Source organism: Astatotilapia calliptera, chromosome 2 (genome assembly GCF_964374335.1).
Source record: "Astatotilapia calliptera chromosome 2, fAstCal68.1, whole genome shotgun sequence".
Classification (NCBI taxonomy): domain Eukaryota; kingdom Metazoa; phylum Chordata; class Actinopteri; order Cichliformes; family Cichlidae; genus Astatotilapia; species Astatotilapia calliptera.
Window position 1 is genome coordinate 3,698,512 of NC_137423.1, and position 22,944 is coordinate 3,721,455.

At 37.0% G+C, this 22,944-nt stretch overlaps 3 protein-coding genes and 1 long non-coding RNA gene across 5 annotated transcripts; all 4 read right to left on the reverse strand.

Annotated features, from left to right (window-relative positions):
- Positions 1-1,977: 1,977 nt before the first annotated feature.
- LOC113030545 (signal-regulatory protein beta-2-like) lies at positions 1,978-5,114 on the reverse strand. Of its 2 annotated transcripts, none has more exons than XM_080304382.1 (6): positions 5,003-5,114; positions 4,564-4,893; positions 3,978-4,319; positions 3,668-3,793; positions 3,536-3,579; positions 1,978-2,783 (listed from the first exon to the last, which is right to left on the reverse strand). In XM_080304382.1, exons 1-6 carry the CDS (start codon positions 5,043-5,045, stop codon positions 2,766-2,768), a joined length of 903 nt encoding a protein of 300 aa, XP_080160508.1. In that variant the 5' UTR covers positions 5,046-5,114; the 3' UTR covers positions 1,978-2,765. The 2 variants fall into 2 exon arrangements, with proteins under 2 accessions (XP_080160508.1, XP_026037866.2); XM_026182081.2 differs by having other exon boundaries at positions 1,978-3,457.
- A 2,191-nt stretch (positions 5,115-7,305) lies between these two features.
- Positions 7,306-8,618, reverse strand: LOC113028528 (uncharacterized). The gene is made up of 2 exons (XR_013910459.1): positions 8,334-8,618; positions 7,306-8,256 (listed from the first exon to the last, which is right to left on the reverse strand). It is a non-coding gene; the product is annotated as an uncharacterized LOC113028528 (long non-coding RNA).
- A 5,482-nt stretch (positions 8,619-14,100) lies between these two features.
- LOC113028533 (uncharacterized) lies at positions 14,101-17,722 on the reverse strand. Its single transcript, XM_026178892.2, has 6 exons — positions 17,664-17,722; positions 17,202-17,528; positions 16,561-16,902; positions 16,272-16,400; positions 16,141-16,184; positions 14,101-15,081 (listed from the first exon to the last, which is right to left on the reverse strand). Exons 1-6 carry the CDS (start codon positions 17,704-17,706, stop codon positions 14,971-14,973), a joined length of 996 nt encoding a protein of 331 aa, XP_026034677.2. The 5' UTR covers positions 17,707-17,722; the 3' UTR covers positions 14,101-14,970.
- A 3,093-nt stretch (positions 17,723-20,815) lies between these two features.
- On the reverse strand, positions 20,816-22,785 carry LOC113009285 (immunoglobulin gamma-1 heavy chain-like). Its single transcript, XM_080289946.1, has 5 exons — positions 22,780-22,785; positions 22,252-22,672; positions 21,564-22,145; positions 21,443-21,471; positions 20,816-21,349 (listed from the first exon to the last, which is right to left on the reverse strand). The coding sequence occupies exons 1-3, from the start codon at positions 22,783-22,785 to the stop codon at positions 21,748-21,750; spliced, it is 825 nt and encodes a 274-aa protein (XP_080146072.1). The 3' UTR covers positions 20,816-21,349; positions 21,443-21,471; positions 21,564-21,747.
- Between the last annotated feature and the right edge of the window lie 159 nt (positions 22,786-22,944).

Consider the following 22,944-nt stretch of genomic DNA (forward strand, 5'->3'; position numbering starts at 1 on the left):
GCAGTTGGTCTTGCACCAGTGTCTTATCTATTTTAGGACACTGAAATAACACTATATTATTACCACGAATCATATTTAAATTAGAACAGTCTAGAGAAGCTGTTGAAGGACATCTGAGAAAAGGACACACACTCAGACCTGTTCAGTCATGCTGGGACTAGTTTTACTTTACTTTGGGGTTTTTTCCTATGTAGTTGCGAAGAAATGAAGGAGGTGCTGATAATTCACTCACTCTTTTTTCTTTCTTGTTTTAATAATAGCAACATTTCACAGCATTGTGCAGGAGGTTTGACATCCTCAAAGAAATAAATTCCAGTGTGCATCATTTAGTACAGTTGTGGACTTTCACCCTGTCAAAATTAAAATGATCTACAATGTGCAACATTACTACAGCATGAACAAAAAAAACGGAACAATACACTACAAAATTGCAAAACTATGCTGTTTACTTAGTGTTTTAACCTTAAGAGAGCAGCATTTGTCTCTTTATAAAGGTTTAAAAAAGCCCACTCAAGTGTCTTGTAGCTCTTCACTTGCTTTATATTTGATGAGCGCTCATAGTGTGGTCTGTTCTGAGTCAACAGCTTCTGTGGTCAGCCATAGAATGGAGAAATGGTACCTAACCTAACCTTGGTCTGAAAGTAAAGATGTTATGTGCTGCTTTGCTCGTTGCTCTTGACATGCAGAACAGCATTCACTGAAACCACAAGTGAAAAGCTGAAAAGAACATATTCAGACTCCTAAACACACGTTTAGTCCTTAACGTTAATAATAGTTAGTAGCTGAGACGTCTGTCTTGCTCTGGAGTTTTGTGCTGCTCCTGCTAAAATAACCTTTTTGAGTGTAAGCCTTTAGCCATTACTTTGCGTTTGTCATTGGCACATAAAAAGATAAAAAGAACACTTTTTAAACAAAAACCTTTGCAGTTCATCCTGTGTTTTCTCTATATTTATACCAGTTGCTAAAATGACAAAGCTCTGCCTCAGTGACTCAATACTTCCTTCCTAACAAGCTTACAGACAAGGCCTCACTCCTGCCCTCACAGAGATCTGGGTCAGAGTTCATGTTCACTTTGCTGTCTATGTGGAAAGGTCAGGTGTTCAAATCCTTTCATTACCCAGGCTATTTTTTCTCATTCATTATATTAATTAGGTTTACATTTGATTATACTTTGACTTGAATTAAACCTGATTAATGATTAGCAGAATCACATACAAATGAACGCTGATGTAACACTCTTTATCACTTTATTATTATTGGTTTACTACTTTTTAAGTCCTTTTATCCCTCTTTTGAATGGAGATGAGTCAACCAGGGGATCTTAATCTCTCTGACATGGAAGAAGACATGTATCAAGCTTAACAGTGAAGAGTAAAATGTCGCCATTTCTAGATGACTTTTAGTAAGATCGCACTGCCTAGAACATAGCTCTCTCTCTTATGTTTTTGTTTTTTTAGTGAACATAAGTGCCTCCAATCATGTTGGACATGTCAACTCTGGACCAAGCCAGCAATTTGGTAAATATGGCTATTGGGTATTAGGATATTTCCTGAAAAGGGAAGCAAAGCAAATATTTCTGACTCCTGCATTATTCCCAGTTAAATACAATCTGAAATGCCTGTGATTTCAGACTGTGAACTACGTAGGAGTGGGAGTTTAAGTGTTAATTTGGGGCGGGTGTAGCTCGGGAGGTAGAGCAGGTCATCTACTAATCAGAAGGTTTGTGGTTTGTGTCACATATCCTTGGACAAGATGCTAACCCCTCGTTGCAGCCAATGCATATGTCATGTGTGTGAATGTTAGACAGAAAGAACTTGTTTAGAAAAATCATAGAAAAAAAATATTTGGGTGAATGAGAGAAGTTGTATAAAGAGCTTTGAGTACTTAGAGTAGAAAAGTGGTTTATAAGAACCAATGCATTTACCATTGCTTCTGTTGTGGAAGTTTTCCATTTAAATGAAGCCTGCAGACGAGCGGTGAGCGGTAGCTAACATTCTTTAATCAAACACACAAAGAACAGACAACCAAGCTTGATGAAGTCCCTGCATGACCGCGGGACAGACGGTCAGCAGAGTCTCCCTGAGCCTAGCATGGCTCTCAGTTAAATACCTTCTCCAGGAACAAAAGGCAGTACACAGCTGTTTCACACTCCCTTGCTACCTCCCAGAGTCCTCGAAGAGACAAAAGACTCTTCCTGTGGAGTTGTCTGCTTCCTCACAACTTCCTTACTACACCCCCACCATTTGTCTTACTGTATGAGTGTAAGACTTGTTAAAATCCAGTGGCACCAAGGCATCATACAATAAAATAATGTGATTAATACATAAGTAAAAGAAATTCCTATACACTTCACAAGGACAGAAAGTCACCACCAGACCATGTGGACGCTGTTAGATTGGACTTTCACAACTCTCAGTGTAAGCCACCTGTACTGCTTTCACTCAGGTTGGTGCAATGAAACAAACAGTAACTGAACTAAATGCATTTTACTTTGATTCACTGCACCAACATACATGTCATTACTTAGATGTGTTCACCAAATGTCCCCTTACAAACATACTATGCCACTTATATGGAACAAAAAAAGAAAGGATATTTCATTACAACAAGATGCATGAATGATGCAGAAAACGTCCTTTTAACTGCTCACTGTTGCACATTTCATTGTCTTTTGTACAGATGAAAATAGCTGTTCGCTTTGTATAATGTTAAATCTACAGACTTGTATGACATGTGAGTCACCTGGCTGAATCCATCCATATTGTTCAATAAATCTGAAGCTTCTTTAACGGCGGGACATGAGACAGGAAGTAAGAAAACATGACAGAGAAAAGCAACAATCAGACCACAAATGATCACACCACGATAGGAATGTTAATCTTTTCAGTTCTTAGGTGTATATCGACACATAATAAAAATAAAATAAAATAAAACATCCCCAGCAGGTTTCATAATGATCTAAATGCAACTTCAGATGAACGACAAAACATTACATTGTATCATATTTATGTTACAAAAATTAAGCTAAAATGCAGAATAAAAGACTTTGAATCCTTCCATAGGATATATTAGGAAAAGTAGAAGCAGGTACTGAAATTGATCTTAAGCAAGTTTGCTACCTCTATAAAACCAAAGACCATTGAATTTAAAGAGGGTATACTTTGTTACTATAGCTGTATGCAGAAGTAAACATTTTCATCATCAAGATGCATTTACTATAAAACACATTTAAACTCTAATATATATATAGAAAAACAGCAAAAACCCTACTATGTCTAAGCAAACATCAATTAGGTAATTTCATATCAAATACTGGTAAATATGCCTAACCGAAGACAAACGCCTCGGCAGCTGTATAGATCTGCTCCTTCTTCATAGGTTTTGCATACTTTTTTGTGCATCCATCAGCTTTCATTGTGGTAAAAACAACAACAGAAAACATCCATCTGTCCTTATTCTGGGAAAACAGAGTAAATATAATGTATTAGAAATCTCAAAATATTAGAAAAAACAAAAAGCTCAAAAAGTTCTTTACCTCTTGTTTCTTCTGATCAGTAAAACATTTCCTCTGGATATCAGCTTGAATATAGAAGATACAGGTAACAATTAATATAAATGTAAGATTTATGTGGTTCTTTTTCATAGAGAACAATGCAATTTGAATTACCTCTGCAGTGATCACTGTTTTTCTTGATCATCCAAATGAGAGCAACTATAACAATCAGACTTATAGCCAAGACAGTGCACAGTAGAAAAATTGTGCTGCTGGCCGTCTGTGACCACACTCTGGTTTCTGAAACAATATTAAAAGTAAAAACTCAAGTTATGTTGGACAAACACTAAATTGTGTTTAATATCACCTTCAGATTAGATTACTGTTAATGTAAAACCAAAGTGAGTCAATATTTAATATTCAAACTATAGACTGATGTTCTGGACTGGAGAATATTATCATTCATTAATGTGATCACAGGTACCTCGACTGTCCAGTTTTGTTCCATTTCCAAATAATATTTCTCCACATGTGGCCACAGCACAGTAGTAAGTCCCAGAATCAGAGGAGCTGATGTTCTTAGACAAGCGATAAACACAACTCTGCTCAGTCTCAGATCTTTTCTCATATTCATGATGTCTGTTTCCAGCGGTGTATATGATGCCAGGATGAGATGTATTTGCTTCCCTGAACCAGAACACATTGTGACCTCCTGGACATGTCTTTCTGTTAGAGCTGGAGAGGACTGAACACTGAAGAGTAACAGAGTCTCCTGGATGGACTTTCTCCTTAACAAAAGTGTAGTTTGATGTTTTCTGGGTGTTTCCTGATTAATAAAAATGTGTTAACAAAGCACATTGTGAAGGATTCATGTACCGCATCTATAAAATGTGTCTTTAAAATGAATTAGATGCAAATTAAATGTAAATTAAAATACATTTGTATGAGTATATTAACTGTTTTCTGATCATGCTTTTGACAATTAATAAGCTGTTGTTATAATTTATACTTTACAATTTTACAGACTGAAGCATGTGGCAAAACTCCATGAAAGAAGCGCACATCATTACCTTTTACTAACAAATACGTCCCGGTCCATTCAGTATTCCTACGCCATTCTGTGAATCCACAGTGATAGATTCCCTCGTCCTCTTGATTTGTCTTCAAAATGGTCAGGTTGGTAAAGTGTTTATTGTGATTTACCTTCAATCTGGAGTTATTAAACTCAGGCGCAAACTCAGGTGTTGCAGATTCCCTCATTGTCCAAATTACTTTCAGAGTGTCCCCGGCACGCTGCTTGTACCAGTGGACTTCTTTACGAATGGTCTCAATCACAGGCAGTTGACATGGAATGGTTACAGTTTCCCCAAGTTGAACTGAAGTTACTGGAACAAGTGTATCTAATTTCATAGAAAACACACAGAAATCTAAAACATTAATTCACAATGACACAGGAAAACCACCAAGCAAACAGCATGTATTCAAAACGAAATCAGAAAAAGCACTTACATCCTTGATGGAGAAGAAGGAGCGTAACCCATAACACGATCATCTTGACATGTCTTTTGTTATGGACTTGTAGGTATCTCACTGTTTGTAGGAGGTACTTGGACCTTTTATGTCAAACTGTTACACCGATCTGATTGGCTGATTGGTTATCACAGAATATATAGATCAGAATCAGAGAATGAAGTGAACTTCCTGTCACTTTGTTTCATCCAGGTCTTTTAGGAGTAAAGCGTCTGTTGCTTAGCCATTTCGTCACTCATTTTAAGTATAATACAAGGCATTTTTAAAGTTTTTCCAGCAAGTTCTCCAATGATTAATTTGTCATTTGTTTCTACCTTCTGGCAATAATTCATTTCAGAATTTCTAAATAGACTTCTTGAGCTTCTTTCTACTTTAAAATGTTTAAAATGTTTATCTAGGTATGTAAGTGGATTCAAGTCCTATCTGGGGACATCTTAAAGCTTTGCTTTGACCCAGTACATGTTTTTATTTTCGCTTCCTGCCTGGTTAGGTTTAGGCAGTAAAACTAGGTTAGGTTCTGCATCTGAACAGACCATTTTACACCACTAAAATGTTTTAGAAAGCTGTTTCTTATGTTAGCTGAGTTATTGTGCACTACACTATCAAAAAGCAAATGCATTTATTTTTATAGCAGTTATAGGTCCCTTTATCTGGCAGCATGGTGATTTGGTAGTCAGTGCTTTTACCTCACAGCAAGAAGGTTCTAGGTTTGAATTGAGACCGAGGCCTTTCTATGTGGAGTTTGCATGTCCTCTCCGATTACACCTTACTTTCATTGTCTTAGTGGAAGAAAACAGATGGACATATCTTCCCCAGCAAACATTTTGTTCCATTTACAACAAAAAAATAAAGCAAAGTGTCAGATATCCAGTGATATGGCCCACAAATAACTACATTTACCAAATGTTAGGGAAACCTTTTTTAGGCAATTTAAAAAAATAGCTGATGGATCAGATTTTTTGTAGGTCAAGCTCTAATAATGTTATGCTTGCTCCATGAAAGGCTGTATAGCTCCAAGTTTTACGTTATAAGTAGCAACTGCTAAGATTGTGAGTGCCAAAACTGATTAAAGGAGCATTTCCAAAGGAAGTGACAGGTGACAATGTAGAGCAGCGACCATAAAAAATCTATAAAATTTGCATTTCAACATTTCAGGTGGCTGCAGCTGAAATATTTGTTGGTTACATGAAGGTAGTGGGTCTAATGTTAATCTCTCGCAAATTCAAGTAGGTGATTACAATGAGATTGAAGAATGCCATTGATTGATATGTGAGAGGGTGGTAAATGATATGTGAGAGGGTTACCTAGCTAATCGTAACTCGGATTGTCCCCTAGTATGTTTTCACAAAAAAAAAAACCCAAAACAGCTGTGAAAAAGGTGTGATTTTGCATTCTCTTATTATCTTATATATATATTGGTCAACAAACTCAGTATTGGTTCCATTTCTGTTTGTCTTCTACATACTTCAAAACAATTCTAGGTCATTTTCCCTATAGACGATCCTGCAGTGCTGTATAACTGACAGCCAGGTGGAGGAATGCCGAACATTAGAGGAATATTTTGGGGTGTGCCTTGAGAGAAATCATCTAATTCTACACAGGGATAAAATCAAAGGATTAATGTTCAACTTCAAAGAGAAGAGTACTATTATAAAGCCCTTGTCATCCTGGAACAGGATGCTGATGTCAGGGAGGAGTCCTCACCTGAATGTCCACTTCAACAACGAACTGAACTGGAAGACCAATGGAGAGGGTAAATTTAAAAAAAGAAAAAGGTAATGAGTGGACTGCATTTTATGTAATTGTAGGATTTACTGTATCAAAAACCTAAAACTGGTCTGCCTGAAATACTTTGCACCATTTTTCATTTCTGTCGTTTCTGCTTTTTATTGCACTTGATCAAAATATTAAAATACTCGAAATCTTGTCATTTGATCTTTTTCCTTACAAAGGACAGTTACAAACTCTACATTATCAGAGACAACCCACCCAGTCTGCTTGTCAGTTATTTAAGCGGTAAGATACAGTTGCACCAGTAATGGTTGTGGTCACACTCTCTATCCTCTACGCTTACTTCAGAGCGCCACTCTCACTGTGTCACAAAACACACACCGATCTGGAGGTGTCACATAAACACACTGACCTGAAAGCTTCTTCCTCAACAGAGATATATGTGCCAAAGTGACAGAAAACCCAAAAAGCAAATAAAATGCTGCATCTCAAATTCAAGACTTAAATATTTGTACAGACAGTAGAAAGATTTAGGTAATAAAACAAAAATATTTAAGAATCAATCAAGCAAGGCTTTATTCGCCACGTGCAGGTTCCCCTGCAGTGAAATAGGACCCCCGCCCCCCGACCACACACAACACAGACATCACATGGGGATATGGGGATACAGGTCGGAGATCGGTAGCGTTACAGGAAAAAAACCCACTGAAATATACACTACAATGGGAAAGTACAAGAGGAAAAAAGAGACTTCTACTCATGCTGGGCTCCTGGGAGGACAGCATGAAAGTCATTAAAAATCCATGCTGCACAATCATTTCACCCTGGAAAAAGAACAATTCAAAGAAATAATTAAAGCCAGCACTCCTGGCTAAAAAAAATCTTACATTTTTCAAAATCTGTTGAAAAATGTTGGAATATATTGTTAAAGAAAAGCATAACATTACAACTTTGCACTAGTTTCACTTTACCTGATGTTAATGACATAAATTCAAACATATCAGGTTTTCCAGTTGAACTCGCCTTTTCCAGTCACTTTTTATTTTTAACAGAATGGGAAGACAGTAGGGGAATGATGCGAGCATCCATGTGGTATGCACTTTAACTACTTTGACTTTTCAGTCATGGTGTAATCAGCTTCAGTAATGTCTGTTTTGCACTGATTTCTTAAGTACTGGTTTCAATATAGACTTAAATGAAATGAGAAAAAAGAAATAAAAACTCATCATAAGACTGCACTAGAAATGTTGCAGTATGCATGCGGTCACATTTTTATAGATAGAGGTATAGAACAGCAACACATTATAGCTCATTCGCTTTAAGCAAATATCCACAATGTTATATGACATAAAGGGATGATGGGGTGGTAAACAGATCTAATCCAGTCCAAAAGCCTTGACATCCATGTAGATCTGCTGCCGCTTCACTGCATCCTGTCTTTTGTATTTGTCAGCCTTCATCATCGTAAACACAACAGCAGAAAACATCAATGTGTCCTTTTTCTGGGAAAATACAATACAAAAATATTATAAACATTAAAACTTGAAAATCTAACACACTCTACCATTAGGTACTTTACCTGTTGGCTTTTCAAATCACCAAAGTTTTTCTCCAGGACAGCAGCTTGAATATAGGACATATAAGTAATTAATGCAAATGTAAGATTCATAACATCTAGAACTCTGAATAACTCCAACTACCTTTGCAATAATCACTGTTGGTTTTCTTGATTGTGTAAGCGAGGACAGCAATAACAATCAGAACCAGTACAGGACACAGCAGAAAAATAACTGTTGTGGCACTCTGTGACCACACGCTGCACCCTGGGACAATATTAAAAATAAATATATGACAAAATTAAAGTTACACAATCACTTATTTTTCTGATTTTCTAAACAATAGACAGAAAGAGAAGCTGAGAGAGAAACTGGTACCTTGAATGTCCAGTTTAGTTCCTTTTCCATACAATATCTCCCCACATGTGGCAACAGCACAGTAGTAAGTCCCAGCATCAGAGGAGCTGATGTTCTTAGAGAAGCGATACGCACAGCTCTTTTCAGTCTCTGATCTTTTCTCACATTCATGATGTCCGTTTCCATCAGTATAGATAATACTAGGATGAGATCTATGTGATCCTTCTTTGAACCAGAATACCTCAAGACCCCCTGGACATGTCTTATTAACTGAGCTGGAGAGAACTGAACATTGGAGAGTCACTGAGTCTCCTAGACGGGTGGTCTTCTCCTGAACAACGGTATAGTTTGATATCCTCTGGGTGTTTCCTTTGGAATATGAAACCGCATTAACAAATGATACTACAAAGAAAATTTGTATATATATATATATATATTTCAAATATAACTTTAGCTGTAACATTCAGTCTAACGATTACAATGAATATATTTAGATGCATTTGGATTTATACAGAAATTTGAGAAATATAGATGATGTCCAACTGGGAAAGAAAAATCGTACTTAGAGATAACATTTCTTAACATTTATAAAGTGCATTTATAACATCTTAAAATTGCATGAAAGGAAATCACATTATTACCTTTTACTAACAAATATGTCCCCGTCCATGTAGTATCTTGGAGCCACTCTGTGAACCCACAGTGATAGATTCCCTCATCCTCTTGATTTGTTCTCAAAATCGTCAGGTTGCTAACATTTTTATCATAATCAGCCTCCCATCTTGAGTTATCAAATTCAGGTGCAAACCTAGGTGTTACAGATTCCTTTAGTGTCCATATTATTTTCAGAGTGTCTCCAAGACTCTGCTTATACCAGTGGATGTCTCTGCGGCCAGTCTCAGTCTTGGGTAGAACACATGTGAAGGTTACAGGTCCCCCGAGGTGAGCTGTAGTTACTGGAACGAGTGCAGCTAAATAGAAAACGAAAATCTAAAAGTCAGACAAAGCAATGCAGGGAACAGCTTACATGTGTGGGAAAAAATTGTATAAACACTTACATCCTCGATTAACAAAGAGCAGTGCAATCCATAATAAGATCATCTTGTAAAGGCCTTGTGTTATGGACTTAGGTGCTTGACTGACTGTGGGAGGCATTGAAACATGGGCCCTTTATGTCACCCTTCAAATAGATCTGATTGGTTATCTCTGAATACAGATTCAAGAGCTCTCCCTCTTACATTGGTTGCATCCACGTATTTGAAGAGCAAATTAAATGTTTCTCATTCAGTCACTCATTTAAATTATAATCTAATTCATTTTCTATTGAATGTTGTGTTTCATCATTGTTCCATTTCTGCTTGGTTAGCTTTAGCCAGTAAAACCAAGTTAGATGCTGGATTTAAAAGGAGCTTTTTATACTTAAAACCCCTCAGAAAGTTCTGTTTTTTATGTTACCTGAGTTACTGTGCGCTGAAGACACAAGCAACGATTTTATATGCATTTATTCATACAGATGTCAGAGGTTGCTTACTTTACAATTGGTCAATCACATATTGCACAAATTATTCTTTTTGTGAAGTCCCACAGCTAGACTGTATTCTTTGTAATTCTGTGAAAATATGAAAACAAATGCATAGATCTTTTTTTATTAATCATATTAGATCACATAACTCCATCTTACTAATCAGTCTAAAGTCTTCAGATGTTGGGTACTTTGGTGATTAGTACTTCTGCCTGACATGAAATAGGTTTTGGGTTTCAAATATAGGTTGGGGCCTATATCTGCATGCCCTCTCTGGATACTCTTGCTTCATCCTCCAATCCAAAGACATGAATGGTGTTAGGTTAATTGGTCATTCTAAATTCAGTAACACGTGTCAGTGTGATAATGAGTGGTTGTCTCCCTGTCACCCATGTAAAAGGCTGTGTCCCAATTAAGAGACTGCACGCTTTAAGTACGCATTTTAAGTGCGGTTACGTCACCACCACGCGACGACGGCTGTCCCAATTCGAAGTGTACTTCAAATGCATACTCCAAATGCGCCGTCGATTTCCCCAAATTTCAAGCGTGGTCCGGTGCACGCTTCGTGGTCCCATATATCCCACAATTCATAGCGCGGCGGTGGGTGTGGATAATTTTGCCGCAAAATACGGCAGAAGGGAGCGGCCGAAGAGGTTGGGTTTTTTTTTCAAAACTTTATTGAAATTATAAAAAGCGAACAGTCAGTCATTCCAGTTCAATTTGTACAGTAGACATACAAGGCAAATAAGAGTAACAATATACAGTACAATGAAATAAGAAGGATAAATAAATAAACGATAAAAAAGAAAAAAAGAAAAAAAAGGGGGGGGGGGGGGGGGGAATGTGACAGACTTTATAACAACTTTGTATTTGAAAGTTGTGACAGCTCATTCGTTACACATTTCTGAATGAATTTCAATCGAGGATAAACCTTTTATATTGGAAGTTAATTTAAGAGAGTTCGAGTAATATTCAATTTCAATCAAAAACAAATTAAATGATGGGGTTGAGTCTTGAAATTGACATGTATGTATATGGAATTTCCCTAATAAGATGGAGCGGCCGAAGAGTGAACTGTCAAAAGTACTGAATATGACGTCACTTATTTATGTGCGAATGTTTAATTATTAAAGTCAGTCATATATCCACAAACACAACAAGCTGAAAGTCAGTGATATGTGTGTATATATATATATATATCATAATAATCTGACAATAATATAATATTGGCCATATTATATTTACATTACCACAGTGAGATTGCTTTAGTCTCGTGAACAACATTAACTAATTGTTATTTACTAACTAATCTTAAATGACTGTTCAGCACAGAAATGAAGCCCAACAATCATGTTTTACAGTCCTGTGGTCTCAGCCTCAGATACTCAACTAATCAAAGTGATGTCATGACAAAAATGAATGACTTACAAAACATTTTTCTCCTTCATTTCTGTCAAACAAAGCTGTATGTAACGTGTCTCACGGTTAGTATCATGGTTGCTAGCCAACCTGAACAGCGCGACGAAGCGTATACCGTCCCATTTCACAAGCCTCTCACTTCCGCACTTCTCGTACTTATAGTACGCACCGTACGTAGTACGCGTAGTGCGCGTACTTCAAGCGTGCAGACCCTGAATTGGGACACAGCTAAAAACTGGCAACCTCTCCAGGGTTTACTCCACCACTTGCCCTGTGACAGCCAGCCTCCTGTCACCCTGAAGTAACTAAGTGGAAGAAAACGGATTGATGGATCTTAAAAAGGCTAATTTCATAATCTTGTTTATTTGTAGCAAAATCAAACAGGGTATTTATGGCATGGCTACCATAATCACCATACAGTGATATGGTGGCCAATATAGCCAACATGTTCAAGTTGAGCCTTCACCGCAGTAAAAGCACAAACCAATAGGTGGCATGACAGTGGATATAGCCATCTTGTCAAGTGTGGTGGTGTGGATACAGGACACAAACGCAGGGCTCTCTCTGCAGAATTAGGGATTTTATTTACAGTGAAACAACACTGACGAAAAGTGCAACAGTCCTCTATGTGTGAGTTCCTTTTCCCCTTTCGTGCTCACTCTCCGTTCCCCTGCTGTGACTTCTACTGTGTCCATGGTGAGTGGTGTTTATGTACAAAAGTGCTCAACTCCCTCCACTTGTGTCTGCAAACTAAACAAGCAAACGATGAGTACCTGCCAACTCCACTCTGAAACTCTGTCATACACTTGTTGATGACTCTCAACGATCCAGCTTCGACTGAAGCTCAGCTCAGCTGTTAAATAACTCTTCACATGGGGTTGATCGGCAACAGCTAAGTGTCAGTAACTTTCAAGTGTGGCTGGCTTGGCAGTGGGAAACTCCCTGAACCTGACATCTCCATAAAACCGCCTGAATAAACGAACATAAGATATGAGACTACAAAAGGTAAACAGGAAACATGAGACTGGCCCAGAGACATGGACTTGACACTGAGACAAGAAGACATGACAGGGGAGACAGAGATTACAGAGAAGTACAGAACACAGAGATTTTACAGTATAACAAGCTTAATCTCCCCTGCCTGAATGCTTTACAATTTTTGCTGTTTTATAATGCACTTGACCACGATATTAAGATTACATTTTCAACTTTACTGTCACTTGAACGTTGTCATTGTGCAAAGAACGGTGATGACAAACCCAGCCTGCTTGTCCGTTACTTAAGCAGGAAGAGATGCACTAGTATACAGAGCTGAGGAGGTGGTTGTGGTTACACTCTCCATCCTCTACTCTCACTTCAGAGCACCACTCTCACAGTGCAACATAAACAAACTGACCTGGAAGCTTCTGGTGTAATTGAAACATATGTACCAATGTATGTAGTGATAGAGCAATGTGATGTGAATCATAGGAGAACGTGAATAAACGAGCTGAGACTTCAATCTGTATATCTGTACACACAGTGGAAGATTTAGGTAAATTTACAAAGACAGAAGAAAGAAAATGTTCAATCATTTGAATGACGAAAGAAAAAGAGAAAATATTTAAAGAGCTAGTCTAACTACACTTGCTGCTTGACGATCATACAGTTCAATCAAGTAATAACCTGCAATTTCCTGAGACAGTCCTGTGTCCAGCCTATGCTTACAAATGTAGAGACAGCTGCAAACAAGAAATGTAACAACTGAAAATATACTTTAAATAATATAAATAAAGACTGAATAAAGGCTCAGACTCTTATGTCTATCATCTCCCATGTTGTAATAAGTATTTTGTTTCTGTGCACAAAACTATTTGTACACGACGGATGCAAAGATGAAGATAAACAGAGTTGATGCACAGAAGCAGCATTGCTGTGTTTGGACTTTTCTTCCTGTTTTCTTTTTGGTTTCAAAGAGCTGGTCTAGTAGCACTTTATGTATTTTTAAAAGAAAAGTGGAACGGCACTATAATAGTAACTACGCTTAGCTTTTACATCAATACAAGGAGCTGTTAGAGCATGTTTGAGGAAGGCACACACAGAGACCTGCTTAGTCATGCTGCAGTTCTTGATCACAGTCTGTGTCTGCAGATATACAACAGTTACAGTTTTTGTGGTTGATTTTCTTTTTTAAAAGACACTTTAAAAAAAAAAAAAGCACATTAACGTAGCTGAAATGATCAGTTCTATTTGTTTTTTATAACTAGTCTGTTTAAGTGCCTTAAGGCTCGTCTCGCATTTTATCTAGGGAGAAAGCTCACAGTGATATCTGTTGTGAGTGAACAGATTCAGTGTTTGTTCAAGAGGCAGAGAAATTGGCCATTACAACGTTTGTCTGTCAGTGTATCTGATGAATGTGGCTTTGCTTGCTCTTTTCTTTTGACATGCAAAGGGGCATTCACTACAAGCATAAGACATAAAAAGATAGAATATAAAGACACTTATAGCTCAGATTCTAGTGTTTTTTGCTTGTTTATCTGCTTGTTTTCTTTTCTAAGCAGCAAAAAATTTAACACCGTCTCAGCGACAATTCACACCAGTATCAGTGCTCTATCAAACAGACCTACCTTTGTGGTTTTGGCTACATTTTTTATTGTGCTGCTAAGCAAAGAAGAAGAAAACTTTACAAACAATGAATTTATTTATAATTAATATTTACAATAGATTTATACCATTAAGGTTAACAGAAGTGAATAATAAGCAAACTGACCAAGGCTAAATTACAAACACAAAACTCCACGCTCTGGCCAGAACAAAAGTAGCACTAAGCTATAAGTTGAAACAAAACTACAATGCCAAGAATTTTTTTTTAATCTTATACTCAAGTAAGACTATGTCATTAAAGAAGAGTATAATTCTACACACTTGCACTGAACTCACTCTGCCTGCTATTAATGATATAAATTCAAACATATATGTCATTTCAGGCTATGAACTATGCAGCTTTTAGTCGCTCCACAACAAAAGTAAAAGAATCAAAGAAAAAAAAGAGAGGAGAGTCACTAGCAGACTGTGGACACTGCAGGTTTTCTGTCTGATTAGCATCATCAATCCTCTGTATAGGCAGAAAAAGGCCAGAGCAGTAGTCCTTTAACAGATGCTTAAAAACCGATGGGACCCCTGTTTTGTTTTGTTTTTTAAATTAAGGTTATTTTGGAGATAGTTAATGATGATGCAATAAGCTTACTGGTGATTGACTGAACATGTTATTATTAACAGGAACAGAACAAAAAAAAATGAAATACAAAAATAAAATAAAATTAAAGTCCATTGGCTCTAAGGAAACATCCTCAGTGTTGTGGGGGTAAGCATGGGAAACAGATCTAATCCGGTCCAAAATTCATGGAAATCTGCTGCCTCTTCACGGCCTTTATGTTCTTTTTATCTTGTATCACAGTAAAGATGACAGCAGAAAACACTGATGTGTCCTTTTCCTGGAAAAATAAAAAAAATATTAGAAACATCAAAACCAGAAAAACTAGTAATGCACACACACTAAACACTTTTTTATGCTTTATTCAACATTTGTACACTCTTGGTGTTCCTGGTCAAAAATGACCAAGCATTCAGTTACACCCCCCTTTGTAAGATGAACATACATACGCACTGATCCATATGTATAATGCATGCACATATGAGCACAAACATTGTTTCAGTAGTATCTAACTTTTTCTCATAGGTTGGGTATTTAATGCTCACAGGTCACTGTGTGACAGCATCATGCCAGGTCGATATACCCTGAGGGCGGCTCTTTATTACGTATTTGATTACTAGACAGGTGATTAGGAAAGAGGCCACGACACTGGCAGTAAGGATGGATTAAAGGAGCAAGTGTCAGAAGCTGAAGATGTCATGGAATATAATCCAGAACAAGAAATGACAGATGAGGAGCAATTCAGTGATGAAGAGGAAGGCCATGATGAGGCCATCGCATTTAAGTCAAAGAATGGAAACGTATCAACACCTGAGAATTAAATTGGGCCTTCAGCTGAAAAGGTCATCAGGATGACCGCAGGACCTAAAAATATGCCATATCCTGGATTGGTGATGTCAAATTCTGCTTTGAACAGAGTCCATCAAAACCATAGTGGTAAATTTGACCAACTTGGAAGGGAGACAGATTTACAAAGATAATTGGAGTGTGTCGAGCGCCATCCACTCATCTGTCAGACGCAAGTGCAGTTTGGGGGAAATTTCCTCCATACAAAAATAAAATATTTCCGTTAGAGTTTTGACAGGGAACACAGCAAGTGTTATCTTCTGTGACTGTATAAAAAATTTGAATTGTTTCACAGCAAATGTCCATGGTAACTTTGGCCCAAAGCAGTCTGTAATGTTTCATCTGATTATTGCTTATTGTCAAAGTAATGCACAAATTATGTTTTTTAGAATATGAATTCAAGGCATATTAGCTCAGCTTTTGTGAGTCCTAATGAAAAATTGTTTAACACAAAATAAACACAACATGACCGATGTACCATTATTTACTTTACCTGTTGTCTTTTGAAATCACCAGAGTTTTTCTCCAGGATAGTAGCTTGAATATAGAACATATAAATAATTATTAGAAATGTAACATTCATCCGTTTTGTTAACTTCACAGACAGCTATGAACTTTGATTACCTTTGCAATAATCACTGTTGGTTTTCTTGATTGCGTAAGCGAGGAAAGCAACAACAATCAGAACCAAGATGGGACATAGCAGAAAAATAACTGTAGTGGCACTCTGTGACCACACGCTGCACCTAGGAACTAAATTAAAGGTAAAAAAACAACAAAAATAAATTTAAGGACAATATAAATTACAAAATTACCTTTTTTAAATTTTATCTTCTATGAAATCACTATGAACGTGAAACAAAAGGCACTTATTTTTCTGATATTCTAAGAAACAGCTAAATGAAACCAGTACCTTGAAGTTTAGTTCCTTTTCCAAACAATATCTTCCCACATGTGGCCACAGCACAATAGTAAGTCCCTTCTTCTGAGGAGCTAATACTTTTATTGAACTGATAAACACAACTCTGCTGAGTCGCAGAGTTACTCCCACATTTATGATGTCTGTTTCCATCAGTGTAGATGATGCTAGGATGAGATGGATTTGATCCTTGTCTAAACCAGAACATACTGAGACCTCCGGAACATGTCTTGTTATCAAAATTAGAGAGGAGTGAACAATGAAGAGTGACTGAGCCTCCTGGAGGGGCTATTTTCTTTTGAACAACAGAATAGTTCGATGTTCTCTGGGTGTTTCCTGTCAAAATAAATATATTAACAAATGCGATTATAAAGAATACTGAAAGAAAAATAGAACAATAGTTTCAACATGTGTTACTTAAAAGATATATTTCACTTAAGGATCACTGGAAACATAAAAAACCCCAAATCAAATGTATCTTAAAGGTAAATTTAATAATATTTGAAAATATTTAAATTGAAAGTTTAGTGATTTTTTTTTCTAAACATGCTCATTGATAAATTATTATCTTTAGTATTTATGTGATAAAGTTTTAGTTGCTGAAGCAAAATGTTATAGAAGAATCACATTATTACCTTTTACTAACAAATATGTCGCAGTCCATTTGGTATTTTGGAGCCACGCTGTGAATCCACAGTGATAGATTCCCTCGTCCTCTTGTCTTGTCCTCAAAATGGTCAGGTTGGCCAGATTCTTGTCATAATTAACATCCCATTTTGAGTTTTTGAACTCAGGTGCAAAGGCAGGTTCTGCAGAGTCCTTCACTGTCCAAATTCTTTGCAGAGAGTCTCCAGGACTCTGCTTGTACCAGTCGACTCTACGCCTGTACTCGGTCTTAGGCAGGTCACACAGCAAAGTTGCAGGTTCACCGAGTTGAACTGTAGTTACTGGAATAAGTGTGTCTAATTTGAAAGAAAACATACAAAACCTAAAACATTAAGTCACAATGATGCAGGAAAGCACCAGGTAAAAGTGAACGATAAAGCCAACGTACTTATATGTTGAAAATAACGTTAATAAAATAATAAAGCACTTACATCCTCGATGAAGAAGAAGCAGTATGACCCACAACGCATTCATGTTGGTATTCTCTCTTTTTAGTGACCTTGTAGAAATTTCAGTCAGTGTAGGGGGTAACATGGACCTTTTACACCACACTGTCAAATGCATCTGATTGGTTATCACAGAATAAATATTCAAGTGCAGTTCCTGTCACATGGGTCTTATCCAGGTCTTTGATGAGCAAATTGCCTTTTTCTTTATCCGGCTTCTCACTTTTTTTAAATATAACATAAGCCTTTTGTAGTTTTTGTTAGAGACAAAATTTTACTTCAACTTTCCCTGCAGTGTCTTAAAAGTTTACAATAGGATGTAGAGGAGCAGTTGTATGAACACACCTGACTTTCACTCAGAAGACTGAGGTTTGAGTCTTATCTGGAATATTTTTGTATTGACTCACTGAGTACTGTGAAGTTTAGACAATAGCTACTTGGTGTTTTTAGAAACCAAACCTACTTAGTGGGACTTGGGTTCACCTTGCTGGTTCTATGACTCAGTGTTTCCAGTTTTCTTATTTTTGCATTTTACTATTGTTTAGTTTCCTCGTTCTTCCTGCTTTAATCATTTGTATTTCTGGTTGTGACTTCTTGTTCATTTAATCTGTTCTCATTTGTGCCTCCCTGTGTAGTCTATCGTGTGTGTTTAGTTCTGTCTCATTCTTCTGTGTTCCATGTTTCTCACTTTGTTTCTCTTGTCTCTCTGCTCCAGGGTCATGCATCCAGTTCTCCATTTAGTCACATCTCCGTGTCTCAGTGTCAAGTCTGTGTCTTTGTGAATGTCTTGGTTTCCTGTTTTACTTTGACAGTCTTGCATCATTTGTTAATGTTTCCAGTTTTTCTTCCTTCCCGTCTTGTTATGTGTGATTACTCCTTACTCCCAGCTGTGCTCTCCTCCTGTATCTCATTCCCTTGTTATCTCTCGGTGTGTCCCTCTGCCTGTTGTTGCCTTGCTGTGAGTTTCCTCCGTGCTTCTGGTAAATACCTAGTTTTATGTTGCTGGTTGAGTTTTTTTTTAGTTTTCTAGTTAGAGTTTCATGTCTCTAATTTCTGGTTTAGTTCTCTTGTATTTAGTGTTGAGTTTTGTACAGCAAAATAAAGCTACGTCCTTTAGTTTATCCTTCTGTGTCTCGAGTCCTGCATTTGTGTCCTACATTCTGCCTGTCACACAGCTAAACATGAAACACAGAGCATTTTACAGTTTTGGAAAGGCAGTGTTCTTGGCTTTTCATGGCTACCAGGATTTCCATTCTCTGACTTCTGTAAAAGCAAAAACACAGGAATACATTTTTCCATATCATTAGAGGTTGCTTAATGTTACAATATGTTATAAGTTATAATAACATTTTACACAAATAACTTTTTTCACAAATCTTATCTGGGGGAGGAAAATTTGCAGACACAGCTGTTTGGATACCTAAACACACTTGCATCAACTTCAAAACACTGGGTATTACAACAAGACTTACCGAATATATTGTAAAAATGAATGAGTATAGCCAAGTGTTTACGCAGTTAACGAGCATGCCCAAAGCAGCAGTGTCCATAGTTCAAATCTTAATGAGTTTTGAATTTCTAGATCAGTACCGGTCCGTGGCCCGGGGGTTGGTTCTAATGTGCTGCATACCCATTAATCCACCCCATTCTCCTCTCATGTAAGTGTTCCCTCTGCCACAGTTCAATATTCCATCCCCAACCCACTGAAGTAATTATTCATCTTTTATCTACAGTCCTCTGTATATCCGTGTATCACTCATTGAGCTGTACTAACTCTGGTTCTTGATATAGAAACCTTCATGTCAAAATGTGTGTGAAGAAAACATGTAGCATCGCAAAATTGTTGCTTAACATTGTTTTCTATGGCGTCAAAATGGCTTCTCTCTTGGTTGTAGTACTAATGCTTCAAAATGGATTACACTGTCTAATAAGCAATGTCAAAATGGATATGCCCATCTTTAGTTTTTGACCTTTCACGTTCTCTCGCTTTTCTCTTTCACAAATTTAACCATTAGAATACACATTTCTATCTCCAATCGGGATTTCTTATTGGACTGGTGACTTCTATCCGACTATCATGCATATCATGATTGTCTGGCATCCTCTTCTGTCAAACCTCTGCTTGTCCTCCTTCAAACCACTCAAAAGTAAGCTCCACCCACTCCACCCTGCTGCTATCATTATGCCACAAATCACCCCAGACACTTCCCTCCGCCCACTCCACCCTGCCTACACTCTGTTCTTCAGCTCTGTTGTGCACTCTCTATTGCTTTGGAAGATTGACCCTAGGTGTTTGAACTCATCCACCTTCACCACTTCTGCCTTGCACTTCTCATTTCTACTATTTCTCTGTCACTGCTCACACATCTGCTGTGACTCTGTTCTCATGCTTGACTTGCACAACCTTCACATACTTGCATATTAAAAACTAAGAGAACTATTAAAATGTTTCCGGGTCCTGACATTACACATTGCCATTTGCTGTCACATCTGCAGTTTGTTTTTTTGATTTTTACAATTATCATTTTAATTCATTTTAACTGAAACAACCATCAACAATCTGGCACATGAAGTTAACTTTGTGTTAAAGTATATAATCTAGTGTAGCCTTACTGTGTTTCTTTGATGGTAGTTCATTTTTTGTTTTTTCCAATACCATGTAAGTAAAATAATTTAATTGTAAAGTAAATGAACATTATTTTCTGTTAAGACAAATGGTTACATAACACCCCATGTTTTCTAAGCTTTAATATAAAGATGTCTAAGCCTTCAAAGCAATGCAGTTCTTTATAATGTGATGCAACGTAAAAATGTCCACATGTCACCCATTTTGAGTAGTCATATTTCACAGCGATGTCAATTCTGTGTTCCACAGTTGTGAGGAAGAAGTAAAAACCTAAATGTAGAGTCACATTGCAGAGTATTTAAAAAAAGAAATGAGAACTAATATAAATCTAAAGTTAAACAGAGTCCAAAGAGAAACAGACAAAACAAAACAAGGAACCAGGATGAATGGAGAACATGCAGAATAACTCATAGCAGCACATGAGGAATGAACTGACACTTGCACAAAGAGGAATAGAGGGTTACATAATATGTACAAACAGAGGGCTGACTTTAATAATATAAAATAGCTTTTATTAGTCCCATAGTTGGGAAATTCACAGGGCACATAGGCAGGGAACACACATTAAGTAATATTTAACACTATTAATAATTGTGTTAGTAATTAACGAACATTAGACAAAAGAGGGATGTGAAGCCACCAAAGAGCATCACAGCTTCTTCCCAAACCAAAAAACCCCAAAACAAACAAACAAGCAAACACATTTAAACAAAATAGCACACACAAAAACTGGACTTCTACAGAATACAAATGTGTGTGATGTTAGACTTGAGGAACTGCATAGTATTCAGTATGACAAAGAAATTCTTCAGAAGGGATATCAAGCCTCAATGCTGTTAAGTCCTACAGATTCCAGTTTTCCAGAACAACTATAGTACTAATGAGCATACATTATTCAGTACACAAATAGTTAATTTATGGCTAAAACACTGACATCACTGTAGACTGTTTCTCCCTCTGTCACTTTTTCATTCCTTCGCTCTACTTTACCATTTTTCCTCCTGTTGAAAGCTGGTACAGTATAAACCATGAGGTCCTCTTCTGTCTGAGGAAATAGATGAAGTTTATGATGAGATGGGAATGTTAATTATAAACACGTAGCTAAAACATTAAAACATTTAAATTTTTTCAGTTTTACCTGCTGACCTTGCTGATCACCATCACTGCCTGTTTGGAAGACAGAGACGTTTAAGATGAAAGATGCTGTAGGCTGATTACAAAACAAACAAACAAACAAATAAATAAATAATGTCTATTACCATTCCAACAATCACAAGAGTTTTTCTTGATGGTATAGATGAGGAAACCTATAACCATCAGACTTGTAACCAAAGCAGCACATAACAAAAAGAGAGCTGTGTTGGCCGTCTGCAAATCCCACATGTCAAGTGCTGTAAAAAAATAATCACCCAATAATTGTGATTATTTTGGTAAAATTATCAATTAAAACAAATATATTTTATTGATCACATGGGTATGTTGTGCAGAAGTGTAAAATTTACCTTTAATGTCCAGTTTTGATTCATTTCCAAAAATGATCTGTCCACATATGGCCACAGCACAGTAGTAAGGCCCAGGATCAGAAGAGCTAACGTTCCTTGAGAAGCTGTAGACACATTTACGTTGTGAGGGAGCTTCAGGACTCCCACATTCATCACCACTGTTTCCATGAACATAAATGGAATGGGATTTCTCTGATCCAGCTCTGAACCAGTACACACTGGGATTTTCTGGACACGTTTTCTTCTCATACTTAGAGAGGACTGAACACCGCAGAGTCTCTTGGGCTCCTGAATGAATACGATCAGAAGATCGTATTTGTATGACATCAGGTTCTGGTCCTTTTGAAAAAGATTAACATAAATAAATAAATGAACTTTATTGAGATGCCATTGAACTGAACATTTTAAAATTAGACTCATAAGCACATAGACTTTTTTTTTTTACCTTTGATTGTCAGAAATGTTCCCTCCAAAAAGGTCATAGCAAGCTGTCTGACTTTTATGCAGTAGTAAAAACCAGTATCACTTAGTTTAGTTTTACTGATTTGCATAATAAAGGTTCCAGGTTCTTGTTTTACTGTAATATGAGACGTATTGTTAACATCGTCATAATCAAAGGTGAATGTTCCTCCCAAGAATTCAAACTGGTTTCCAGAAACAAGTCTGATCCAAAATAATGTTTCCTGGTGCAAAAGTGTTGACTGGCGAATACACGAAAGTGTCACATTTTGTCCAACATCAACAGTCTTTGTCACAAAATTGTGATCATTTGAGCAACCTGGAAAAACAAACAAACAAAAAAAGTTATGATACTTGTAAACAAATAGTATTACAAACAAGAAAGATAAACTGTTGTCTGCCACGTGCTAAATTACTGTGAGAACATATGCATGGTACTTTAAATATAACTGCAACACGTCTTTGATACATACTTACCCCCCATTCTGGCTGTCAGCAGGAAATAAAATAGGACCATCATTTTCTTATTAAAACACATTTACATTGGAGCATATGATGATATGACCAGCTTTAAAATAGACGTGCAATGTGGGAGGGAACAATTTTAGATCAGTCTGATTGGCCTTGCTTTGCTTTCTCATTCACTATATTACCACAGTGGAAATATCAACTATATTTC